At 37.3% G+C, this 27,453-nt stretch overlaps 2 protein-coding genes across 2 annotated transcripts in view; one reads left to right on the top strand and one right to left on the bottom strand.

Annotated features, from left to right (window-relative positions):
* The first annotated feature begins 11,656 nt into the window (after positions 1-11,656).
* olfml3a (olfactomedin-like 3a) lies at positions 11,657-16,677 on the top strand. Its single transcript, XM_065285784.1, has 3 exons — positions 11,657-11,902; positions 14,426-14,708; positions 15,094-16,677. Exons 1-3 carry the CDS (start codon positions 11,789-11,791, stop codon positions 15,882-15,884), a joined length of 1,188 nt encoding a protein of 395 aa, XP_065141856.1. The 5' UTR covers positions 11,657-11,788; the 3' UTR covers positions 15,885-16,677.
* Positions 16,678-17,304: 627 nt separating this feature from the next.
* syt6a (synaptotagmin VIa) overlaps positions 17,305-27,453 on the bottom strand; it is a 49,623-nt gene continuing 39,474 nt past the window's right edge. The window contains exons 4-7 of the mRNA XM_065285783.1: positions 23,706-23,826; positions 21,184-21,355; positions 20,114-20,264; positions 17,305-19,726 (exon numbers count right to left, since the gene is read on the bottom strand). Coding sequence (XP_065141855.1) covers positions 19,655-19,726; positions 20,114-20,264; positions 21,184-21,355; positions 23,706-23,826 — 516 coding nt within the window. The 3' untranslated portion in view covers positions 17,305-19,654. The remainder of the gene's footprint in view (positions 19,727-20,113; positions 20,265-21,183; positions 21,356-23,705; positions 23,827-27,453) is intronic.

Here is a 27,453-nt window from a genome sequence, read left to right as displayed (position 1 = left end):
CTTCAGAATGGCGACAGCAAGACGTGATGACACAGGCTGTCTTTGAGAACGTCTTTATAATTGCCTCTGCTCTGACATGCATCTGTCAGTGGCACACTGCTCATGTTAATGCCCGTCTGTCCGCAAAAATGGAGGGGGAAGGTTTTTTTGGTACTTTAGGGTTGGACAGGTTGCCCCTCAGAGACCGTGGGAGGCCCAAACTGGAGCCATTGGTTTAGATTGGTATCGTGTTGATGGTTCCCCAGACTCCGAGAGCCACAATGGAAAACCGTAAGAGGCTGAAGAATGCCGATCTATCCGAATCAATGTCTCAATTAGAGACAATTGCATGTACAGATTTGAGTCCGGCATCCATGTCCTTTTTGGAATGTGGCAGTTCTCATAATGATCCCGTTTGTTTTTGCATACTCCCCTTCAGAAGATTTCATTTGTTGCATGCATCTATGTATTCCCCACAAATAACTGACATGGCTTATAACACCTTAGCCCTCATTCAAACTCATGTCCAGTAGCCATCGGTCAGTCTCATTGCCCAGCGCCACTGTGCTGGGCTGTTATGAGAAACATGTCAAGCATCTCTGATGAGGAGACAGGGATAGAAGTAATAGCACTAATCAGGCTAAATCTGCCTCTATTATCTCAGCTCTGAGTGATAAGACAAGTGGAGGAGCTGCGGTGCCCCTCACAAGACCGATGGGAAAATGCATGGGGAACTTGTCTGGATGATGGAGTAAACAAATGAATGAAACCAGCATTCTGATAAAATGAGCACGTTATCAATGCCTGTCTGGGACATTAACATCAGACCTGGACTTAAATGACATACCCGTGTTATCTTAATGTGCTGTTTCTTCATTCAGTACATTCTGTATAGTGTTTGTGCAATACAAGTCCATATGAGACTAAAAAGTAATTTTGTCTAACCTTTAATTTCATAATTATTATTAAAAAAATGTTCGCAAATGTTATAATGCCATTACAGCAATGATTCTAAAACTGAGGGGTGGAAGATGGTGCCAGGGGTGACATATTATAAAATACATAATTTAATTTATCATTATTTCTGTGTGATTAAAACTCAATAGACAATATGGTTACTAACCAACAGCACTATATTGTAATAAGCATTTGTTAACATTCAAGTTCTAAGAATTTTCGTGGGGGTTGGTATTGGGACGAAGGGATGCACCCCTCACAAGAGGGGAAGGCAAGTCGAAAAGTTTGATAACCAGTTCATTAAAGTGAGGTTTCTGTGAATACCCAGCTGTATTGTGAACAAAAATATAGGATTACCGGCATTTTGAACGGACAATGTCAGACCGCGCTGACTGCTTCGGGCCAATAATAACGTTTCAATACAGATGTCGCGTTTACCCCCGCACTGTTTGCGGACGTTTCCACACACACACACACACGCTGCATAAAAGTCGAGCACACCTTAAGTTAGCATCCACATTACTTCACCAAAGTTGTTTTAAACAGCTTACCACCTATTTGCCGAATTGCCGACGTCCTAAGCACACCCTCTGTGAAGTCTAATGGGAAAAAGCAGGTTCTGACTGTTTGACGTCGCCTAATGCAATGTTGTTTGGTGACGAGCAACTTCGCGACCTCAGCGTTTGCCACAGATGTGAAAACAACAAAAACGGACCGTGGATATGAAGTAATACCCCGCCTTTGTTTACAAAAACAACCCTGAGCTTGCTGGCCACGCGCCACAAGGTAACTTCCGCTTTCTCTCCGAGTTTACCGTTATTTTGATACTGATGTGTGATGTCTGATGTGTGAAGACAGAACGTCACTGCGTGTGTGAACAGCACATTTTTGTATTTACTGGTAAATTCATGGTAATGTCAGAAATTACTATGTAAAAGAGACTATTGACTAAGTACACTATAAAAAAATATTTTGTGGCTTAGCTTAGTAAATGTAACTAAAAAATTAGTAAATTCTATAAAAAAATTATTCTTGTTTTTAACCAAATTTTAGTAAAAATAACACAAAAAGGTGAGTAGTTCTAAATGAACACATTATTTAATAAAATCAACTAAATTTTATCATGTACAATTTGTAAGAAGGTAATTAAATTAATATTTTTTGGTTGAAATTACTTGCATTATTTTAGTAAATATAACTAACTAGGCAGTGGAATAAAATAATAGGCTGTATTAACTTAAAAATATAGTGCATTTAAGTACATTTTACATGGAATTTTAAGCAATTGCTTAAATTGCTTAAAAAAAGTGGATGCAAATATTATGCACTGTTTTTTAATTTATTTTGTAAATCCAGCGTATTATTTTTTTCAGTGTAAGATCATTTCAAAGAATAACAATGAAATCAATGAGTGAAAGCAAACATTGATGCTCATAATCTCACAATTAGATTAAGACTTTAGTCTGGATTTTACAGACAGGGTCACATATTTCCTTAAAACTTTATGCCAAAATCCTGAACAACTCAACAATTCTGTCCGTAATTTCACATCATAATTACATACAAGTTATTTTCAGGGAAAATTTCTCAAAACACTGTCTGCTTTCAAAAGGCATTGTTTCATAACCAGAAATCACAATCTATAGACATGCAATAAGTTTTTCCTTTGAACCGGCCACCAGTTCATGATTATGGGTTCCAGGCTTCTCCAGGAGTAGCACAGGAGTGAGATGAATATAGCCAGAAAGAGAAAAATCTGAAATATTGCCTTGTCTGGTTCATAAAGTTCAATGTCAACAATCCAAATGGATTTCTCATTCTCCCGTTGGTGATGGTATGTGGTGTGGTTTGACACGGCTTTGTGCAGAGCCCATACCCCCCTTCCTTCCCTCAGCCCGCCGTCGTGCCGTCACTCAATCCTTTCTTTGTTAACAGTGTTCATAAATGTCAGTGCCGTTACAGATGAGGTGTTTGTTGGGTCTTTGGTGGTAAAGTTTTTCAGCTTTCCTATGTCAGTGTCCCTGTTGGGATGAAGGTAATGGCAGCATAGAGGATTCACAGGCCTATTGCTGTCACTACCAATGCTATCTCACGAGAACTCGTACATATTTTACGAGTTGGCTAATTCGTATTAATTCATACGACTCCATTCATAAGTTTTGGTAAGATTTGCCTTGACCCTCGTGACGTTGGGGTCAGGGATTCGGTTTCGTTGTTGTTGTTTTTTTCATGACAATTGTAAAATTTTGCATAATTAATTTTGTATGAATTGATACAAATTAGCCAAGTCGTAAAATATGTACGATTTCTTGTAAGATCAGGCTAGTCACTACTAGAAAATGCAGTGGATGTATTTTGTATGATGGCTAGTTTGCCATACAGCTTTATGTTTTATCTAATATGCAGGGACCAAGTCTAAAGCCATTTTTTTGTGATTTACTCTTTTCTGCATAAAATCATCCTACATAAATAACATTTTGTGAAAATATAACTTTGATATCTTTAATATTGACTGAGTAAGATTGAAATCAATGATTGAAATCAAACTTCAATGCTCCTTATCTCATAATTACATAAATAGACTTAGATTTGGATTTCATAGACAAGGTCAAATATTGTCATTGTCAGGTTTGTGTAAAAGTTAGATTTTGAAGTAAGGTTAATTATAGTAATACATATCTTAGTGTATAAGAGCCTCACTAATAAACCATAGCTTTAAGGTGTGTGTGTGTGTGTGTGTGTGTGTGTGTGTGTGTGTGTGCGCATGAAAGTTAAAAGGGAGGGCATAAAAGTAAAGAAATACACTCAACAAGAACCGAAATATATTAGGGCTACATAACTGTCAAACCTATAATTTGCAACTTCGACTTTGGCATTGCAAGTTCTCACATACCACAGCCGCATTTCTCCTCCATGCTGAGTTCACCCCGAAACATTTCCTCGACATACTGGAGGGGATCGTTGAGATCACGGCTAGGTGAGAATATATTGTGGTTGCGGCTGATATACAGTAATGGTAAGGCTTAGCTCCCCATTTGTACCAGCTTTTCAGCTCATAACATGACCTACCCCTCCACATGGCTGCAATAATCGAAGGGCTTTCCCTGACGTCCACAGCAAGGGGCTATATGAAGTGCCAGTGATAATTTTATTACCAGCGTTTCGAACCATTTCTTTTAAGGGTATAGGGTGAAGTGGGATAATTTTAATAACAAAGAGATGACCATACTTACAATTTGACCATACTTACAAAAACAGCTTACTTTATCTTTTTCCTACCGCATGCAGATAAGTGTTAGCGCTTTAACAGAAAAGAAAAAGGTCTGCTGATACTCTAGAAGCCAAATTGCGTCTAAAGGGAAAAACGAAAATTTGTAGACATAATTTTCTCAATGTGGGACAGGTTTACAATCTCATGCTGGCAGAATAAATTCCTGAAATAAACTTTCCAGACTCCGGGAGTGAAAACAACTCCCTTTCTTTAGTGAGTGCGACTGGCCTCAGTCTGATATTCATCAGCAGGGATAACCTTTGACCCCTGGAATCATGTGATGCTGAGTGCTGGGGATCCTGCTGTAGCCAGACAGTCTGACTGTGCGGCAGCATCTCTTACTCATTTACATACCCTCCCTTCTCCCTCATCCTCTGGTAGGCTTAACAATATCACTGCGTTTGGTTCGTACTGTAAATATGTGACACTGTCCATACCTGGGTTTCCATCAACCCAATTTTATGCACCTTTTGAAGAATTGCATAAGAAACAAGTGATGGAAACGGAAAATTTCTAATTAAAAACAGTTTTTATGCTCGCTTGAGGTGGTTTTTGACTTGCGCAAAAAAGAGTAAATGTGAATAATGTGAGATGAAAACGCATTTGCCGAATAAATCCTGATGTAGCGAACATTAAACCAAAGGGATTGGCCATTCAGCTGTTTCCGCTGTTGTTGTCTTTACCATATATGATTCTCAACGTCATTGCAATGCCCTTGCTGCTAGTGCCTTCATCAAAAATGCTGCATTTCTTAAAATATGTCTTCTGCGCGTCGAGTTATCCTATGTGCATCACGTGTCTTGTCAAAATAAGAGCCTGCTGCAGATGCGTCTAAAGGGTTTATGATAAAAGAGACGCTTGCGTTTGGCAGATGCTCGCATAATCTCATGCGTAATCAGAGTTTACTGTTAAGGGACACATGTGCAGCAGGCACTTATTTTGACACAACACATGATGGTTCACATGATGCAACAAACACATATTGAAAACGCAAGCAACACACATAACACTCCGAACACTTATTTTGAATTTGCGCCCCTCCGATGAGCAGTCACGAGCCGCCCCTGTTACTAGGTTACCAATACCAAATCTAATCAAATAAAATAGCAGCAATACCGAGGTCAAGCCGATCAAAGGCCCAAAATGAATCATTGGTGATGACTGTCATGATTTTAGTTTCAAGTTTGCAGTGGATTTAGGCAAAATAGCCATATTTCTTGAGACCACTAGGTGGTGTTGCACCAAAACAATGGTTGTTACCTCAGGTCATGCTTGCCATGACACTCACCAAATTTTGTGTAAATACAATAAAGCGATGCAGAGATATAGCCTCAAATTTCTTGACCACTAAGAGGTGCCAATTTATAAGTGCTCTCAGAACATGTTGCTGATGAACCATACCAAGTTTCATAGCAATACGCAATTGCGTATGAAATGCTTGAACTTATTAAGATTAAAAATGGCCAACACCCAAAATGGCCGACCCAAAACCATTTAGTACTAACGTTTGACTTGAATTGAAATCTAACAAGACCACTTTCATGATTATACACTCAAGTTTGCAGTAATTATGAGCAAAAATAGCCATATCTTGTGACCACTAGGTGGCTTATGAGATTAGGAGCATCAATGTTTGATTTTACATTGAATGATTTTACATTTACAAGACTTCACATTGAATCTTTTACCTCAGGCCTACTCAATTTTAAATATTGACCCTAGTCAATATTAAAAATATCAAGGTAAAATTTTCTGAATGTTATTTACATTATGTAAAATTTAATAATGCAACATTATTTTATTTTGAAAACAGTAAATGAGTCCCTCCAGAAAAACGTGATTATGCGATCACATGATTCAACGCATAATCAGCCAAAGTCCGCATATTTATGCGAGTGCACATTTTTTCAAATACGGTGCACTTTCGCTGCATAAATTGCAGATTTCCGTGCGCAAAATATACGGGGCTTGCATGATTTCATAATCCCCGCATTTTCGTAGCAAAAATCACATATATCTTAGCAGAAAGTTGAAAAATTTTGGATTTACTTCACAAAGCGCAGCCATGTCCCCTGTTGCCATGGGAACATTATGAAGTGACGTGATTATTTGACGTAAACATCATTAAAAAGCTGCAAAGCTGCAAACAATTTTTGCAAGTTCCCGCAATTTTTGCAATTTTTGTAAGTTTTGGTGGTCCTTCAAACAGGGCCATTGCTATACATCATAAAGGGTCTCTTCTCTCTACAAGTCATTAAAAAGACTATACTGATCTGTAATCTTGACAGACCACAACATACCACACTGTCAGACAAAAAAAAATTGAAAAAATGGTCCCTTGCTGTCACTGGGGCAGTACCCTTTCAAAATTACACCTTTGCACCTACATGTTCATATTAGTACTTCAAAGATACATATTATACATATCTGTATCTAAATTGTACATGTTAGGACCTTCTTGAAAACTTGAAATAATTTTTTAATAATTTTTCTGACACTGTACAAAACCCTCAGAGCACTTTAGCAACCACATAGGATGGTTGCCACATAGTACCGTAGGTGGCCCTGATAATTACCGACAATTACCTTAAGAGCAAGCATTATACCTGCTATTATAAATACCGAAACTAAACTCTAAATCCTAGACCTGGAATCAGGATTACATTTTAGTTCCACTTTTGTTCCACCAATCCACAACCGTCATTATCTCTACTATGAAGAACAATTGAGCTTGAGATCCTGTTAATTGCATTATCTAGCAAACACTAAGGATTCACTGAACAAACTCTGAAGCATTCCACATATATTAGTCATATTACAGCACCGGCGCTGAGAGCTCGGCTGTTTGGACTTGAGCGTGAGACAACATGTTTGGCTGTCGAGATGTGTTGTGGCTCATGTAATTAGTGCTCGGTGATATAATAGTATGCGGTCACGCCCCCCAGTTGTTCATAAAGCTTTTTAGAAAGAGAGAACAAGTGGAGCATTGGCAATCTGACATCAAGGTCTCGGTCTGGCCAAAAGCCTGGACGCCCCAACTCAGTCTAAGCTGGCCATGACGGCTGGCCGTTGACCAGCGGCCCATATGAACCCACAAGTGGCTCCCAGCTGCAGCGGGCCTAAATGAGCCGCTGTGCTTAACTTGCTCCAGCCCACTCGCCCGGAGTATGTTGGGGGACACGTGTGAGGTACGAATGAACAGGTTTGTCTTTGATGAGAGAGTTTGTTTTTGGTTCTCAGGCGTAGTCTGGGCACTGACGTAGCCTGCGTGGGGGGCACAGCTCAGCAGGCACCTGGGAACTCCGGGATTTAGCTCTCTGTGGACATGTCTAGATACTGTGTCTTTATTTCCATTGGGCAAGAGTCCTGTACTATGCGTCCTGCGAAATGAATGCCGCCCTGTAAGGACTTTCCCTAACGGTGCTGACTGTCCTCTGCCCGTCTGATGTCTGCAGTGCTGACCTAACACATGTAGTTTAACGTACAAATTAGGGGTGTGATGACATTTCGAATATGGATTTGGTAAAAGAGATGCTGCAGATTTTACTCAGCTTATTTTACATAAGCGTGGCTTTATTCCCTTCGGTTTACATAATGTTCCCGCATGAACTAATTGACATTACGACCAACAACGTAGGCGGCATCATTCGCAAACATGCTTCATCAAGCCCCTCGGTTTCCTGGATGCGTACATCATTGCACAAGAGTCTGTTTCTGCTCAGCTAAAGGGTATAATATTTTTGCACCTACAGAAACACATAAAACGTCAATGTGGTCTTTATGTTAAGTTTACATTTATGCATTTGTCAGACGCTTTCTATCCAAAGGGTACATTTTAATTGCTGAACACAGAGAAAGATATTTTGAGGAATGTTTGTAACCAAGTATTATTTTTACTACTATGGAAGTCAACGTGAAAACGAGAGGAGCTTTTTTTCCGAGGTCCAGTAGGAAACCGCTCAAGCCTGCAACCTGATTAGGTGCAAAAAGTGGACCTAGACTCAGACAAAATTAGTGTCAGCTGCTAATTATGACTTGACTATTACCTGTACTGACAGCAAGAGAATGGGGAGAGTAGGGGGGTGAGTCTGGAACAGTCAGTCAAGCAGAAATTTCCCAAACGCCGAGGCTAACACAGGTCAAGTGATTTGGCGCCTCGGGTGTATTAAAGCTATTTACAAGAGGCACGGGGATTTATAGCTCTTCTGCACAGTCTGTTCTTTTATATGACCTGGCACTAGGTGGTCATGCTTTCTGACCTACTCAATCATTATTTCGACCCAATAAATATCTCTTGTTTCATATGTATTTAGGTGGTGTTTAAGAAGGTGAAGGAGTTCTACCAGTGAACGGACCACTGTAATATCAGTGACACTGTATCCATTAATTCACAACGGATCAACATTGAATGACACAAAAGCGTGCATGAAAACGATACACATATCTTCATACTAGATGCCATCTTTTAGTGATGTCTAAAAAAAATTCAAGATCATACAAGTAAAGTTTTTATTTTGCACTGTTACTATAAATTATCATTTTAAAAAAGTTCATAATAACCTGCTTTAATATAAAAAAAACTGCACTGTACATACATTTTTTGGTTTGGGAAATGTATTTATTATTTTGATCTATTATTAACATGGCATTATTACCTATTATATTATCTTTTATAAACCGAGAAATTGAAGTCAGGTAAGCCATAAGCTTTCTGCAGCTTGCTTACACTTCCATCTAGTGGACATACCTGATAAAACAGAAAGTATGCAGCTAAAATAAACCTTCTGCAGCTAAAGTAGACTACATTTGTTATTGAGATTCAGTTTAGCCTTTTCAAAATATTTCTCCAAATTATTCCAGATCGGGTCAGTGCCCTAAAATATGCCAGCATCAAGAGTTCAACATCAAAGCTGCTAGAATTGTTGCCATAACAACTCAGCTGCACAAGTGACATGTGGAATAGCAGGAAATATGGACATCGGTTTCTTTGAATCTTTGGCTTTGCTTTAGGAGCTGTCTGTGTATACTGCGAGCATATTTAGACTTAAATTAATTTCTTTCAGTTGTCTTTGTTCTTTAAGGGGTGGTTCACATTTCGCCTCTAAAACTGCGGGGAAAAGCGCAGCCGTCTGTTGATGCGCTTAAGAAATGTGAATTGCCCCTAAGTTATTTTTTATAAATAAACAAGACTTATGTTAAAGCTTGAAGTCAGCCCGATTTTCATTTCAAACTGAAAGGGTTACATGTTACATCAACGTTAAATCTGGACATCAGGCCAATGTTGGCTTTTGATGTTTACCTTGAAGTCAGGCAGACTTTGGGCTCTGACATCAGGCTGGCATTACATCTAGATGTCAGGCCGATGTTGGGTTTTGATGTTACCTTACATTACAGCTTGAAGTCAGTATGATGCTGATTTTTGACGTCAACCCGATGTTACATTTGGACATCAGACCGACGTTGGGTTCTGATGTCAACACGATGTTACATCTGGACGTCAGGTCAGCGTTGTTTGTTGACATCAACCCAATGTTACATCTGAACATCAGGCCAACATATTTTTTTGGCGTAAACCCGACGTTACATTTGGACATCAGGCCGACGTTGGGTTCTAATGTCAACACAGCGTTACATATGGATGTCAGGCCAATGTTGTTTTTTGGCGTTGACCCGACGTTACATCAGGACATCAGGCCGAAGTTGGGTTTTATATTAACCCGACATTACAGCTTGACATCAACGGTACAGCTTGTGAGGTCAACCCAACGTTACATCTGGAAAAACATTGGGTTCTGACATTAGGCAAACATTACATCTCTACGTCAGGCCGTCTTTGGGTTTTGATGTTAACCTGACATTACAGCTTGACGTAAGTATGATGTTGTTTTTTTAGCGTCAACCCGACGTCTGGACATCAGGCCGACGTTGGGTTCTAATATCAACACAACATTACATCTGGACGGCAGGCCAAAGTTGTTTTTTGACGTCAACCCGACGTTATATCTGGACATCAGGCCGAAGTTGGGTTTGACATTAACCCGACATTACAGCTTGATGTCAGTATGACGTCGGTTTTTGATGTCAACCTGACGTTACAGCTTGACATCAGGCCGACATTGGGGTTGACGTAAACCCGACATTCCAGCTTGATGTCAGTATGACATTGGTTTTTGACTTCAACAGACGTTACAACTTGACGTCAGGCTGACGTTGGGCTTTGATGTTAACCCAACGTTACAGCTTTGATGTTAGTATTATATTGTTTTTTGACATCAACGGTACAGCTTGTGAGGTCAACCCAATGTTACATCTGGAAAAACATTGGGTTCTGACATTAGGCAAACATTACATCTCTACGTCAGACCGACTTTAGGGTTTTGATGTTAACCTGACATTACAGCTTGACGTCAGTCTGATGTTGCTTTTTTGGCGTCAACCCGATGTCTGGACATCAGGCCGACGTTGGGTTCTAATATCAACACAACATTACATCTGGACGGCAGGCCAAATTTGTTTTTTGACGTCACCCTGACGTTAAATGTGGATATCAGACCAATGTTTTTTTTGCATCAAAACAATGTTACACCTGGACATCAGTTCAACGTTGTTTTTTATGTCAACTCGACGTTATCCGGACATCAGGCCGACGTTGGGTAAGCTTTTGACATCAACCCAACGCTACATCTGGATGTCAGTCTGACGTTTGCTTTTGACATCTACCCAAGGTTACATCTGAAAGTCAGTCCAACGTTTAATTTTTCAGCCAATCCGACGGTACAGCATGACGTTAGGCTTTGTTGATCCTTGATAAATCTGGCAAGAAGTCTGGCTCTTGAGTCATATAGCCTCCAGAGTACACTTAAACACACAGAAAACAAATCTAATGTAGAAAGTAAAATAAATAATAAATATAAAAGTTGCTTTACTCTGCAGAATTCAGTTTAGATTTAAAAATGTGCATTTCACTTTAGATTAACTGCTGTAGATGCACATGTAGTGATTTATGCATGAGGAGGATGATGTGTATGATAATTACAAATTAAGCAAATAGAGTTTGTGAACAGGTGCATTTGTGGTTTAAGATCACAGTTTAAATGAGATTGTTTGCATAACTCAAGACAAGTATTATGTACTTGTAACTATGTCACTACAATAGCATATATGTAAAGTTGCATGTATGATACAGTTCATCTGCAGATATTAATGTAGAATATTATTTCAGACTGTTGGCTCTGAATCCAGATTTGTTAAAGCGATGATAGAACAAAATCAAGGAAAAATGGAAAACAGGTATTTTACTTACAGCCCAACATTTTACTGTACTTCAGAGACATCATATTTCCGTTACAGTATTTTATTCTGTCTTAAGGAAAGAGAGAGTCCAGGGACACATGACTCCTCCCTCAGTGTTAGTGAAAACATTCCAGCCAAATGAGAGAGCCAGCGAATTTGAAACCCTGGAAGTCCCTGTTACTGGTCCATGAACTCTCCATATCCAGCTGCTGCACCTCAGCCTCTCAGAGTTCTGAATCTACTTTGATTTGGTGGAGTACCTGAAAGTGTTTCTTGTCCAAAGCTACCATGAAAGCAATCATATCCTTCATTCTCTTCACCATTTTGACTCAGTGTTCCAGAGGCCAGTACCACTACCAGGGCCTGATGAACTACCTTGAAAATCGGATGATTGCTATGGAGGTAAGAAATAGTTGGTTTTTCTTGTCAAATTCCATGGTTTAGCTCTGTTGTTAGCAATCCTGACAACGCTCGACTTATTTTCCGGAGCTTTTCGGGAACATTTAAGGCACAGTTTCAGCAGAAACTTTTAAATTTGATTAATTTATTTGGAAAACACAGAAGGTACAGTGCTTCAAAACAATGCTAACAGAACAGTTATAAGAATCAAATCAACTATGACATTTGTTGGTTGTCTCTAAAATAATATTTTCTTTAAAGTGTAGGTTTACAGAGACACAGCTGAACTACAGTAACTCACTTACTGTAAAGCAAAACCCCTCAGACATATCAAACACAGCAATGACCATACCGTGTTTTCTTAAACCAAACATCAATGCTATGGCTTAGATAAACAGTTTAAAAGTGTGAGTGTAATGCATTTATCTTAGCCGGTGATGTGTTTAATTCATCAACTAATCAACTTTGAAGATTAGATTTTTAATCTTTGTCTTTTTTGTACACGGCCGCAAGCAGACTAAGCTCAGAATTTTTGTTCTCAGCTTTGTTCTGAAGCTGGAAAATAAGAAGATTGAATAAACAATAATTGTCATGATTTAGAAGACACCTCGTTAAATAAATGAAATTAATTTAGTCAATCTCCATATTATGGAAATACAAGTCTGCTTGAGGAGGTTAATAAATTTTTTTTTAATGTGTATAAAGTAATGAAAGTAAGGTTTATATCACAAACGATTAAGTAAATGTTATGTAATATTATTGTTTGTTGTGTCCCTAGCTGTGACTAACATTAATTTGAAAGTATATATATAATTACATGGCTCACTTCTGAACAGTGTTGAGTAATGCACTATATACTACAGTACTACATAGTAAAACCAGCATCTGAAGACCTAAGCATTCTTTTTCTGATGAGCGTTAAAGGATAGTTTACCCCAAAATTTAAAATGTGTCATTATTTACTCACCCTTATGTTGTGCTAAACCTGTATGAGTTTTTTTCTTCTTTAGAACACAAAAGAAGATATTTTGATAAATGATAGTAAACACACAGCGGATGGTACCCATTGATCTCCATAGTAGGTAAAGGAAATACTATGGACGTCGATTGGTAAGGTCAACTGTGAGCTTACAGTCATTTTTCTAAATATTTTCTTCATCCGAATAAAGAATGTGATAAAGATTTAGAAAAATACGAGGTTTTGTAAACGATGTACTGTAAAATGTTTTAAAAAATGTTGGTTCAACTAAAAAAAAAATTTACTTCCTTAAAAAAAATGGTTGATTCAAAATTTTACATAACTTTTTTGAGTTAACTAATATTTTAAAGGAAAACAACACAGTTTTTGAATATTTTACTATGTTCTTACCTCAACTTAGATGAATTAATACTTACCTATCTTTTTCAATACGTGAAGTTTTAATCTTTGTACACTGTCAGAAAAAAAGTACAAATCTGTACCTTTTTTGTCGCTGGAGTGGTACCCCAAGGTACAGTTTAGTACCTTTACTGGTATATAAACATAATACAATGTTGTACCTTTTGAGGTACATAACTGTTCCACAAGGATCTATTGTGTACCTTTAAAGGTACAGTTTTGTACCCCTAAAATTTAACTGGTTTAAAATTGTTCCATATGGTACACAATTGCTCCTTAGGGTATAATATTGTACCCCATAAGGTACAACATTTCAATGTGTTGTATAAAGGTACAAAAAGGTACCTTTTAGGGTACCACCCCAGCGACAGAAAAAGGAACAACTTTGTACCTTTTATTCTGACGGTGTATAGCGCTTTGTGAATGTGTTAGCATGTAGCCTAGCCCCATTCATTCCTATGGCTCCAAACAAAAGTTTTATTTTGTGTCACCATACAAGTGTACAAATTCATCCCTGTTTGGAGCTATAGGAATAAATGGGGCTAGGCTAAATGCTAACACAAGTAGAGGTAAGAAGTAAAATATTGAAAAACAGTGGTGTTTTCCTTTAAGTTTAATTAACTCAACAAATTAAGGCAGCAAAACACTTACTTTTTTAAGTTACAGTGTGACAGAAGTTTCATTTTTGAGGGAATAATCCCTTTTAGCCTTTGACAGATGACAAAAGGCTTAGGAGTCCTCAGATTAAGAGATTATATGTAATTATACGTAGATAAATTGAAAATACATCAAAAGATTTATGGGAGAAAACTTACAACTTGCCTTTTTGGGTGACTGTAAATAGTCCCTTACATAATAAAATAAAATCTTATATAACATGTTATAAATCACTCAGACTTCTTCCTTATTGAATCACAGCTAGATTTATAAATCTTTATGTTAACACTATTTTCAAATGATGAAAGAGCTTTCTTATCTGTTTGAGTAGTTAAAAGAAGCCATGGAACATTCTCTCCCCTCCTCAGCATATGCTTCTGGACCATAATTGCCAAACCCTTTTTATAAGCACAGACAGCTCTATTTACCACTGCAATGTCTTTATCCTAGGTGGTAAAATAGTCTTATTAGTCAGTTTGTTATACTTTCAGGAACGTATTGCCCTGTGGCATGAACAAAACAACCGCTACAATGCAGACCTGAGTGAATTTAGGCAGCAATCCACAGATCTGTTAGAGAAGCTGGCCAAGGAATACAATACAATACGATTGGACATGGAGGGAGCAGGAGCACGGGTGGACCGAGTGGAACGAGAAATGGACTACATCGAAACCAAGAATCCTCCTAAGCCTTGCGTTAAAGCAGCAGACAAAATGGTAGAACAGGACGTGGTTGTCAAAGAGAGGAACAAGGACGAGTTTTTTGAGGTTTCTGGTGAGTAGAGCGAAGAGGGTGGTTGATGAAGATGAATCTCAACTTAAAACACAAACTTACTTTCATGGCCTTAGCTAAATTTAGCATCTAGTGGCTTGGGAACACTGAATGTGTTTGGAGTTTACTCATGGAAAATCGTGATATTGGAAAAAGAAAAATTGCTAGGTGTGTTTGTGTAGTGCAGGCTGGATGACTGTCCTTGTAGGTACCCAGGATAACCATGTTAGTAACCCTTACATTTTTTTTACTTGTTTACAATTGATCATTTCTAAGGGTTATCTTAAAAAGTAATAAAAAATAAAGCAGATCTGTTTAATATTGCTATGAACTTGGTTAATGTTCATCTTGTTGGTAATTTTATCAATAATGTTTGTTTGATTGACAGTGTGTGTTGACCTTGTATCCAGTATTCGAGCGATGAAGATTCTTAAAAGGCTCGGGAGTCCCAAAGGTGTGTGGACCAAAGATGCCAGGTCAGCAAAAGTCTATGTCTTCAACAGCACGTCTGATAACACCCTATATGAATTTAACTCAGTGCGAGAGCTCTCAGCATCATCAGAAATGTCTAAAAGCAGGCAAATCACCCTGCCGTCTTCTTGGAACGGGACTGGGCATGCAGTATTCGATGGCTTTCTCTACTATATCAGCGAAAGCTCAGAGCTTCGAGTTATTAAATATGACCTTAAAAATGGTACGGTTGCAGACAGCGCAGTTTTCCCCCTTGAAGATAACAGCCCGGTGTACAACCTTAATCCAGAGACTCTGGTGGACCTAATAGCAGATGAGGATGGGCTGTGGGCCCTGTATTCTTCTGGGGATACCATTAATTTAGCTAAGATGGACTCCAACTCTCTGGATATAGAGCAGATGTGGGACACGGCTTGCCCGAGAAGCAACGCCGAATCGGCTTTTATTGTCTGCGGCACAGTCTATGTGGTTTATAACACCAAGCCACCGAGTCGCTCACGTGTGCAGTGTGTATTTGATGTGAATGATATGGTAAGCAGCGGCGAAGCCCCTCTGGTTTATTTCCCCAGGCGTTACGGAGCTAGTTCCAGCCTAAAATACAACCCGGAGGAGCGACAGCTTTATGCCTGGGATGATGGGTACCAAATCATTTATAAGTTAGCGCTGAAAAAGAAGCTGTGGGCAATAATGCCACCTCCGGAAGAATAGAAAGTGTGCTTTTGGAGCCCATAAAGGGCTTTACAACTTTGGCTATAAAAAAGTTGTTTTCTTCAACTTCATTGGTACACAGAGGTTTTGCTACAGTTGCACAATTTATTAAAATGTATATATGAGACAATATGCAGTTTTCTGATAAAGGATGGTTGACTCAGTGATAGTTGGAAATGGGAATTCACAAAAGCGAATCGATCCTTGAAATGACTGAACCAATGTTTATTTTGGCATTTTTGAAATACAAGAACCTCTTTAAACATTACAATTTATATTGCAAGTACAAATGATCAATACAAAATTAGAAAGTTGTTCGATTCACAAGGGAGAAGAAACAGGTTGTTAAAACACAGCACACAAGATTTAGCGATGAGGTAAATAACCAGTTTATATTTCTAAACCTTATTGTATATTATTCACTTACAGAAACACACTCTATATTATTTGAGGATTACAACATATTAATATTGTATAAACAGGTAAGACCAAAAAAAACGTTGTATTTTGTCACAACCATTTTCTCAACAAGTTAACTGGTATTTTCAAAGATTCCGTTAAAATATTAAATCTATTTTACTATATAGAAATATTTAAAACTTAACAATTATCCTGTGAGATGGAGGACATAATCTAAAACTAGCCCCGAGTGCCATATATGTTTCAAGATATTTCAACACCTCAGCTGGATATGAGTGAAAAGTCATTGTTCTGAAATCTTGAGCTATATACCCAAGCAGCAGGACTGCTGCCTCAGTTAACAATAAACTTCCTGCATAGAAGATTCACTTTATCGGGACTCATGTCTTGTGTCTTTGTGACAGTTGTGTGCAGTTCAATTGTTGTTTGCAATTCTTTACGCTTTGATTTATCAAGATATAGCGGGAAGTTCTGATCTAATGCAGTTTGTACATAGAGTTGTAGTGTAGGTTTAAAGGGACACTCCAATTTTTTTGAAAATTTGCCTTATTTTCCAGCTTCCCTAGAGTTAAACATTTGATTCTTACCATTTTGGAATCCATTCAGCTGAGCACCGGGTCTGGCGCTAGCACTTTTAGCATAGCTTAGCATAATCTATTGAATCTGATTAGACCGTTAGCATTGTGCTAAAAAATAACCAAAGAGTTTAGATATTTTTCCAATTTAAAACTTGACTCTTCTGTAGTTACATCGTCTACTATGACTGACAGAAAATTTAAATTTGCAATTTTCTAGGCAGATATGGCTAGGAACTATACTCTCATTCTGGCGTAATAATCAAGGACTGCCGTAACCCATATCTGCCTAGAAAATCGCAACTTTAAATTTTCCGTCACTCTTAGTACACGATGTAACTACAGAAAAGTCAACTTTTAAATAGGAAAAATATTGAAACTCTTTGGTTATTTTTTAGCACAATGCTAATGGTCTAATCAGATTCAATGGATTATGCTAAGCTATGCTAAAAGTGGTAGCGCCAGACTCGCAGATCATCTGAATTTATTCCAAAACGGTAAGAGTCAAATGTTTAACTCTAGGGAAGCTGGGAAATTAGCATATTTTCAAAAAAAGTTGAGTGTCCCTTTTAAGAGTAACATGTCCATTAAATTTATATTTCCTTGTTGTTGTAAATAGCAATGTAAAACACAATGACAGTAAGCAGTCAATCAGACAAAGATTATTTCCAAATCAGAAAAATAAAACAAATGTGGTTATAAATTTGCTCAAAAAAGTAGCATTAATGATTATTTTACCTGCATTGTCCAGCTCTAAATTATATACATTTTATTCCTGAACAAGATTGCATCGTTAAAATGATAATTTATACATATATATTAAGGATTTTTGTTACCTCACAATATTTTCTACGTTACAGCTGTTCTGGATATAGACTGTGTGTACTTGCATTTGTATGTTTTTCCTCACATCATTTGTCATAAACAAAATATGATTGATTGGTGTCCAATAAAACAAACCATCTAAAACCTGCTGGGAGAATACTTTTAAATACCTCATAATTTTTTGATGAAATATCAACCCTGCTCTTGTCATACAGTGCGGGAAAAAACATAGGCATACAATCCTTACCTCAGACATTTTCCAGCAAAATAATGAACATTTTGACAGTCCAATTTAACTCACAATAAAAGATTTCATCTCAAAAATATGTTAAATAAGATGTTTAAAATGGAAAGTTGGGAGGGTTCAAAGAGTAATTGAATCTATTAAATGCAATGGTACTTTTCTGCTTTACCTCCTTTTCAGCAAACAGAAAAACTCATTAACCAAGACAGATGTTTTAACTCTTACATCAAATGCCCAGTTTTGTACTCCTGGTATTCACATGAATATTCATGTAATCAAATAGATTTATTCAGCTACATTGTGTGTTTTTTTTTTACATGTAAACCATCTCTGTTTTCTTTTCATTCTTGTGCTCTGAGAAAATGTAATCTCTTTTTCACATATAACATTTATACAACATCTATAAACTGCTGTTTTTTATATTCTTCGTACCTTCACGCAGTTTGTATTCATACAAGGATTTTAAAGATAATATTTTCATAGCTTAGCAGATAACAAATGAGGAGTTCAGATGCAAAGTGCATCTGCATGTTTTCTTTTAACTGAGCATTTTTTAACAGGCTCTTATGTTTTTTCACAGTAATGGCAATGGAAATGTTATTAGTCAGTTATTTAAATGCCTTATTTATACAATTGTCACTTTAGTCATTTCGTTGGAATTGAACAAATTAGTTTTTTGCAGCAAAGTGCATGCAAGCTTTTTCGGCAAAAACCACCTTTTCTAAAAAAAATTCACTTCTTTGGGCAAGACATAGTAAACAATTGCAAAATCACTACATAATACATATGCAACTAGAAACATTACAAATGATGACTGTAAAAATGAATAAACTCAACCACACATAAGGGGGCGCTGTGATCCATGTCACTGCTGCATACGTGTTGTATTCAGGTCCAAGTACTCAAAAGGGACCCACATTTAAAATGTGATCCATGGTCGTTTTACACGCTTTCGTTCTTCCAATTCATCCAGGAATTTGACGTTTAGCGGATTCTGTCAACAAAGCTAAATTTCTGAATGGCCCGAGGCCGTGATTAAGCGGATTTGAAGTGAAGGTTTTTGATGAGCATTCGGTCAATATCATTATCTAATTTCTGATGGAGTTGGCATGTAGCGTCTTTTGCATCTGAGCTCCTCAAATCTCTTAATTTGCTTTCCCACAGAAGACATTATTTTTCTCTTTCAACCTCTAATTTACCTTCATCATTCTGCCCACGTTCTCAAAACCTCAGTCTCCCAAGACGATTGGTCCTGCTTTCAAAAACCAAGATCTGAACAGCCGCATCCACAAAGATCTGCAGTGTTGTGTGGAAAGTTCTACTGCACACAGACTGAATACAGGACAATCACAGTCACATTTCAATCTGGGGGAAGAAACAATTCTGCTGACGATACCAAACTATTCTAGGAACACAACGTTGGCTTTGTAGAGTATTCTACAGTAGATATAGAAGTAGTTTGCACAACACCCCCAGGAGCCGACTGAAGATCTTGGACTGAACATTCTGAACACGAGGAACAACGGGCAAAGATGACAGGGTCTGATCTTAGATCAGGGTTATCGGGAAGCATCCACAGCAACCCGTAGGGAAAAGTGGATAACAGGAGTATATTTCTCTCTCTTTCTTTCTTTTCCTCGGACAGACAGACAGACATCGGCAAGAGAGTGAAGATGCCGAGGCTGTGGCTTTACATCTGGCTCTGATCAAGGGCTGGCAGGAGGTTTGGGGGAGGGACAAGACCCCTGACTGTCAAAACTGGCCGTTCTAGTTTTCCACTGTAGGAAAAGACACATGAAAAAACAATCAATGGGAGCATACAGTATAGAGCACTGAGGAAATAAAACTGGCACACAACATAGACAACTAATATAGTTCAGTAACTTCTAACTCTTCAACAAACCAGATAATATTTCAATGTGTAAATTCAAATTAACATTGACAGATTACACTCATGTATTATTTATCACATTACAAGTCTAAAGAAGCTGCTAGAGGGAGTTTAATGTTTCCAAAAAGATTGGCATTCGGTCGTAAATGGATTCTAGCAATGCAATTTGCATTTGAAAAGAAACTTGATTATTACATCTGATCCTCACCAATATTTCTGCTCAGTATATGAACTGTTCATTTTCACATTTGTGTGTCCTAAAAGGGTAACATACCTCTTTTTCAGACTTCTTGTGCTCCAGAAGGGGGTGCCAGTGTGCAATGGGTTTACGGGGGTATGCCAGCATCTCGTTCCAGTGGTCCCTACCCAAACCTTCAGCACCACTCCCCAAACGACACACACCAATTATTTCATTATGGCCCACTCTAAACAGAAAAGACAGTGAAAATGAATAATGTCACACAAGGTAAATAGAAACTAGATGAAGATTTATATACTGTACTTATTTGTAAATAGACACCGAACGCGCTATATATATATATATATATATATATATATATATATATATATATATATATATATATATATATATATATATTACTTATCCCATATATCACACATAACCCCTGGATTTAAATATGTCATTACAATCATCCATTAGTGCTCTTTTTTCCAGAAATAAATATAATGTGTGTATCTGCTCACTTGTACACTACTCATTGTATTTTTTTTATAATGAGCTTTGATGATAAGGACTGCGTGACCTAATCAGCTCGTCTCGGTTTTTTGTGTTTGATTGTGTAACACACTTCTCTAAACTCATATGTGCATGCTTACAATTCAAAGGAAGGTTTTTAAAGTGCCACAGGGAAAACATATCAATATACATTTACTGTTTGTCAGTGGCACTGATCTTTAGATGAACCCACAAAAGAGAATTGTGTAACAGCAGCTTCGAGCCTTTCATCTAAAGCTATGTTGGTTCTTCACCTTTACAAACAGATTGACAAAAATGGATTTAGACTGCTTCAGACTGCTGAATATAATACACGCAGGGTTTCCTACCAGCCAACCACCTGTTGAGAGGTGAACAGTGAATGTTCAGACACCTGACCTTTTCCAAATCTCTACTTAAAGGAACAATTCACCCAAAAATACTCTCATGTCATCTCAAAACCATATTATTTTCTTCTGAGGAACATAGAAGCAGACATTCTTTTTCATACAAAGCAAAAATAACAAAACAAAATCTAAAAATTTATATTTTAAGCTATCAAAAGATTTTTTTAAGAATCAACACTAACACATTTAAATGAATCAGAGGAAGCTGACTGTGTTACATACAGATCATAGTCCATGACAGAGATGTATAAGCTGACTTGGTCCATACTCTCAGGAGGGATGTCAAAGATAATGGCCTCATTATATGTGGGGTTCAAAGTATTTTTCTTTGTGGTAGTCTTCTTCTTTTTCAGACGTCTTCCATCACAAATGAGGGAAACTTTGACATAGGGATCTGTTTAGACAAAACACTGGAATCAATTCACCTCAACTTATTATAAAGCTATATCAATTAAATAATAAATTTGTTTCTTATTTTAGCATTTACTAATAATACATGTAAATAAATGAATCCCCTAACAAAAGCTTAAAAATGATACTATAATTTTTTTTTTATTGAATGCTGGATATTTTATTTGATCCATGTTAATAATCAGTGTGAATAGAAGGCCGTTAAGATTCAGTGTTTTAATAAAATGCGTTTAGAGTTGATTCTGAGATACTGATTTCCATCTTTCCCCATCATTGCAAGATTTGTCTGATCTGTTATGCCTAGAATTGGTAAGCCATAAACCACATCCAGCTCGGGCAGAACAAATCAGATGAGAAGTACTTGTCTTGACATCAAATTTGCTTGAGGCAATTCATAATAGATATTATCCAGCGCATGCAAATTCAATTTCACTACAAATGAAAAACGTTTACTGGGAGGATAAAAGTAAAAAATGTCTGGTGCGTGAAATATCATTAAGGAATAACCATGACAGTGGGAGATATTTTGCTATTGGAGCTTAAAATTGTCTCCTGACTCACAATTGAAATGCTGTTTTTTACTTTCTGGATACCTTGGAAACTGAGAAGTTTAAATTAAACCCATACAGAAAAAACTGTAATAAAAAACATGCAAGAGATTGGACTTAACATACACTCACCTAAAGGATTATTAGGAACACCATACTAATACTGTGTTTGACCCCCTTTCGCCTTCAGAACTGCCTTAATTCTACGTGGCAATGATTCAACAAGGTGCTGAAAGCATTCTTTAGAAATGTTGGCCCATATTGATAAGATAGCATCTTGCAGTTAATGGAGATTTGTGGGATGCACATCCAGGGCACGAAGCTTCCGTTCCACCACATCCCAAAGATGCTCTATTGGGTTGAGATCTGGTGACTGTAGGGCCATTTTAGTACAGTAAACTCATTATCATGTTCAAGAAACCAATTTAAAATGATTCGAGCTTTGTAACATGGTGCATTATCCTGCAGGAAGTAGTACATGGTGGTCATAAAGGGATGGACATGGTCAGAAACAATGCTCAGGTAGGCCGTGGCATTTAAACAATGCCCAATTGGCACTAAGGGGCCTAAAGTGTTCCAAGAAAAAATCCCCCACACCATTACACCACCAACAACAACCTGCACAGTGGTAACAAGGCATGATGGATCCATGTTCTTATTCTGTTTACGCCAAATTCTGACTCTACCATCTGAATGTCTAAACAGAAATCGAGACTCATCAGACCAGGCAACATTTTTCCAGTCTTCAACTATACAATTTTGGTGAGCTCGTCCAAATTGTAGCCTCTTTTCCTATTTGTAGTGGAGATGAGTTGTACCCGGTGGGGTCTTCTGCTGTTGTAGCCCATCCGCCTCAAGGTTGTGTGTGTTGTGGCTTCACAAATGCTTTGCTGTATACCTCGGTTGTAATGACTTGCTCTTCTATCTGCTTGAATCAGTCGGCCCATTCTCCTCTGACCTCTAGCATTAAGGCATTTTCGCCCAACGGACTGGCGCATACTGGATGTTTTTCCCTTTTCACACCATTCTTTGTAAACCCTAGAAATGATTGTGCGTGATAATCTCAGTAAATGAGCAGATTGTGAAATACAACAACCATGCCACACTCAAAATAGCATAAATAACCTTTCTTTCCCATTCTGACATTCAGTTTAGAGTTCAGGAGATTGTCTTGACCAGGACCACACCCCTAAATGCATTGAAGCAACTTGCATTAATGCATTAATGAGAAATTGAACATGTGTTCCTAATAATCCTTTAGGTGAGTGTATAACAGTATGAGAAAGCAAAGCGGTTTTCCAGAAGCAGTAAAAAAATATTTCGTATGGACCTCTTCAACAAATGCACCGAAATATAACGTTAGTTATTTACAAATGAACATTTGTAAATGTTTTTGTACAATAATTTATCATGACCATTTGTTTATTTTTTTCTTAGAACTAAACAAACCAGCTTTGCGCAGTGAGAGAATTCAACCTAATTTTAAAGGAATTTGTTGTAAGTTGGTTAATTTATTAAAGTGAATAGTACAAAAACATACAATTATTTGAATAAAGCAATAATGAAACCCCACCCAAACCCAAAATGTATGGATTAATATGAAATAATACGGATTAGCCACCTTGTAAAATATCTACAGTTTGAATTGCCATGTGATTGTGTAAAATTACAAAATTCACTTTCGACCTTGTTAAAAATAAACTGACCCTTTTGAATGATACTTCTACGCTCGGCTATGTATTTAAATGCTCTGAGGCAGCACAATGTTAAGTGACAGAAATGTACCTGAGTATCCTGTGATGTCCATGGCCTTGAGGTTCCTGCACTTGATGACTGTGAGTGTTAGTCTGCCTGCCGTGGGCAGATAGCAGAGCGAGAACATGATCTCACCAAGATCCACACTCTCCTGTTAGACACACAAAAGTCAATGTAACAACATAATGGCGCACTCTTTTATAAAGGTCAGCTTTTCAATGCATGAACTTTTGAGATAACAGTGAAAATAATAATGGTGCAGTGATGTTTCAAACAAATACAACATTGCACCATCTATAAACAGCAAAGTCCTGGTAATTAGGATCAGATATTACACAGATAAAAAACGATCCTCTCCAGATCGGTGCCAAAGTCGGCAGTTCTGCTGTGGACCTGGAGCGAATTTGGCCCGGTGTCGTCTGGGTATAAATGCTATAGCTGGCGGTTACATATTAAAAATATGGTACAGTGACAACTATTAAAAAGTACAGTGCGGTCCACATAAATAATCAGGGATTTGGGTTTAACCTTGAAATAAAGAGTTTTATCATTAAGTAATAATGACAAAAATTTTGTGAGGGATATTGAGATCATCAGTCAAATATATTGGCATCATATTGCTCTATGAGCTCCAACTAAAGCGAAGCAGGGTTCACTAATAGGATGCAGGGGTGTCATTCACCAATTTAAGTGTTCACAGCTCATAGAAATTTGTGCATACACAAACATTAAAAGAAATATTACAGAGCTTTCTGTCATGGCACTCCCACTTACATTTCTAGCAATCTGAGCCCCCTGACTTCATGTAAAAAAACACCAAAATAAATGTGTTGACTAACTTTCATATCAAATACTGTATATCAATTAATTAAATCAGAATTATGACATATTGGCATCATATTTACATCTGAAATGGCATTTTTGGTTTGTTAACGTTCTGTTTAATGACTTGTTTAATTGTGCCATTAATGCATTTGCACAACAACTGCGTTATGCCATAAAATTAATGTAATTTTAAATCCAGAACGTACACTCAAAAAAATTATTCAAGCCCTTCTTAGAAATGACACATTAAAATTGTGTTCAATAAATGTAAAATACCTCATTAAGAGCAATAAGTATATATATTTAATTAGTATAACACAAAATAAATATGTACAATCATTTATTGATTTCTTTTTAATTGCGTTAACACAATTAGTTTGAGTTTGGGTTCTGGAAAAAGAATTTCCCAGCATGCTTTGCATGAAACGGCTTTTGGAGAGTCATTTTTTAAATTAAGTATTATTTTATGCATTTTTAGGTAAAGAGAAAGACTTAATAGTGTTAAATGTCCGTTTATCTTATTGATTTAGAAGCGTTTGTGTTATATTTTTTTAAATTGTTTGGTTACCATCATGCAGAAGAGTGGCGCTTGTGGTTAGGTTGTGGATGTGACATATTTCTCTCAATGAGCATTTACAGTGTTTATGCCTGTTTGGAGATCAGTCTCTTCTCAAATGCTCATCCAAAGTATCATATGTTATTATTATAAGCATGCTAAGATGTGCTTATGCTAATAAGTATGATATAAAAACGTTATATTTAAAATAACAGAATTGAGTTCTTCAGACTACACTATATTGAGTTATTCAAAATACGCTAAATTGACTTATTCAGACTACACTAAATTGAGTTGAGGCAACTAATTGAGTATTGCCATTTACTTTAAATTGAGTTGGACCAACTCAATATATTTTAATTGTGTAAAGCAGTTTTTTATGAGTTAGGGGTACACATTCATATTGGATGGAAATCCTGCCCACAATTTTATTGAGTTAATTCAATGAATAATTTTTTTGAGTGTATATAAACAATTAAATTAACATAAGCAGTCACCTAATTGATTTTAATGTCCGATAATGGTTTAAAAAATATTTTTATATTAAATTATTAGAGGAACGCATTTTTGCTCAAAATTTTACCTCACATGTGAGCATGTTATTTCCGTGCCCTCGTGAACTCTGTCGTTGTAGTACCAAAAATGAATCTAGACATCTACTATTATAACGTCGAGACTTGTCCACATTTAAACCATATACTTTCTACACAGCGAGGGTTAACTGCACATTACCGTACTGGGGTTTGGAAATGTTGTGAGCGTTTCTGACGACGCTTTAATTCTTCACTTAGCAAAATGCAGCAGCAAAGATCCCGTGACCGCGCTCAGAAGCTGATGACGTATGCGACTGCGCGGTTGCATCTGCAGCGCATGCCGCCTAACATGCAACACGATCAAAACCTTATCAAAACGACAAAAATCTCTGAAAAGTGAGAAGAATTTGTCATATATGTTCAAGTAACAGATTAATGGACACTCTTTGATTTAAAGGTTGCATGCAAAATCCATTTGGCTCAAAATTGGAATGGGCACGATTGCCTCTGCTTGGATGGGAGACCAGATTCCTACTGTTAGTGTTGCTAAAAGTGTTCACTGAGTGCTAAAAGTGGAGTTCTGTCATAAAAGCAAATGTGGACATACCAATTACCAAGACATTTGGAAAAATATTAGTTTTTCAATGTAAATTCTTACTTAAACTTACTACTGTAGGTAGAAAATACAATTGGTAATTAAAGGCAAAAAACCGAAAAAGCTATCAGCATTTTTTTTTTTATGCTTTTATACACTTGGATTTTATACTATAGTGCTGAAAATCATAATGAACTATATTCAGACAGCAATTAACCAAGAATGTCACTTCAAATATTATAGATTTTGTTTCTAACAAGCTGAGCTTTGATGTGCATGATTCATGCTGGCTTCTATCGCTGTGTCAGCTTTGCGTGTTGAGGGAGAAGATTGGAAACACGATTAAGACTAAACTTTAATTACAAGAATACAAAGAAGTAAACAGGCAGACAGGGATGAAGACACACACCAAATATGACTATACTGTACATGTCTGACAACGAACAACCACTGTAGAAAACAGGCAAGCTTAAAAGATGATGGTAATGGCTGACAAGTAAGGATGACTGGAGACCTGAGACAGGTGAGGGAACGTGGAGGATGATGGGAAACTGAGTTTTTTGGGGGGATTGTGACACATGGAGGCATCAGTGTCAATAGAGTATTAGCAACCATTTACTTTTGTGTCTGCACAAGGGCTAAACAGAGAAAAAACTGCCAATTGGATGCCAGTCATTTCACTGATGTGCCAAAGGCTACTTAAGTGTTGACAGAAGTTATTCATTGGTATTTGACAATGTGGTTTGACATTTGTACTGTGAAGGTCAGGTTTAATAAGCCTATGACTCAATATTGAGGTCTAAAGAAGTGCAGTTTAGACATATGCACTGTAGCAACAGTGACCAATTAGCTGTTACGATTGTCTATGTTGTGCTATTCTCCTGGATGCCACTCCAGCAACCCGTTAATTAAACATCAGCTCTGCTAAACATTTCAGGCTTTCCACCAGGGCCAAGCTATTGCATGTGACCCGTCATTTTATTACAGCTAATTTAATAATACAACATGTGATTTTTCTATTCAAAAATACTGAAAATTTCAAGTTATTTGACTCAAAATTGTCCAATTTTTATGTATAGTAAAATTGACCAAATATGCCATAGTTACTGATATATGCAACTGCTGATCAGATGCAAATGTCAATGACTTACACACACAAAAATGCTGGGTTATTTTCAAAAAGGGTCAAACCCAAACAATCAGGTTGTAATTTAACCATGCTGGCCGTGTTGGAACGCATTATTTTTTCCTCAATTTTTACTTTGGAGA

The sequence above is a fragment of the Paramisgurnus dabryanus genome, chromosome 21, assembly GCF_030506205.2.
Source record: "Paramisgurnus dabryanus chromosome 21, PD_genome_1.1, whole genome shotgun sequence".
Classification (NCBI taxonomy): Eukaryota; Metazoa; Chordata; class Actinopteri; order Cypriniformes; family Cobitidae; genus Paramisgurnus; species Paramisgurnus dabryanus.
This window is presented reverse-complemented; position numbering and strand designations above follow the sequence as displayed.

Coding starts and splice junctions, on each gene's coding strand:
- olfml3a (XM_065285784.1), top strand. CDS start 11,789: ATGAAAGCAATCATATCCTTCATTCTCTTCACCATTTTGACTCAGTGT. Junction 11,903..14,425: donor ATCGGATGATTGCTATGGAG/GTAAGAAATAGT, acceptor TTATACTTTCAG/GAACGTATTGCCCTGTGGCA. Junction 14,709..15,093: donor CGAGTTTTTTGAGGTTTCTG/GTGAGTAGAGCG, acceptor TTTGATTGACAG/TGTGTGTTGACCTTGTATCC.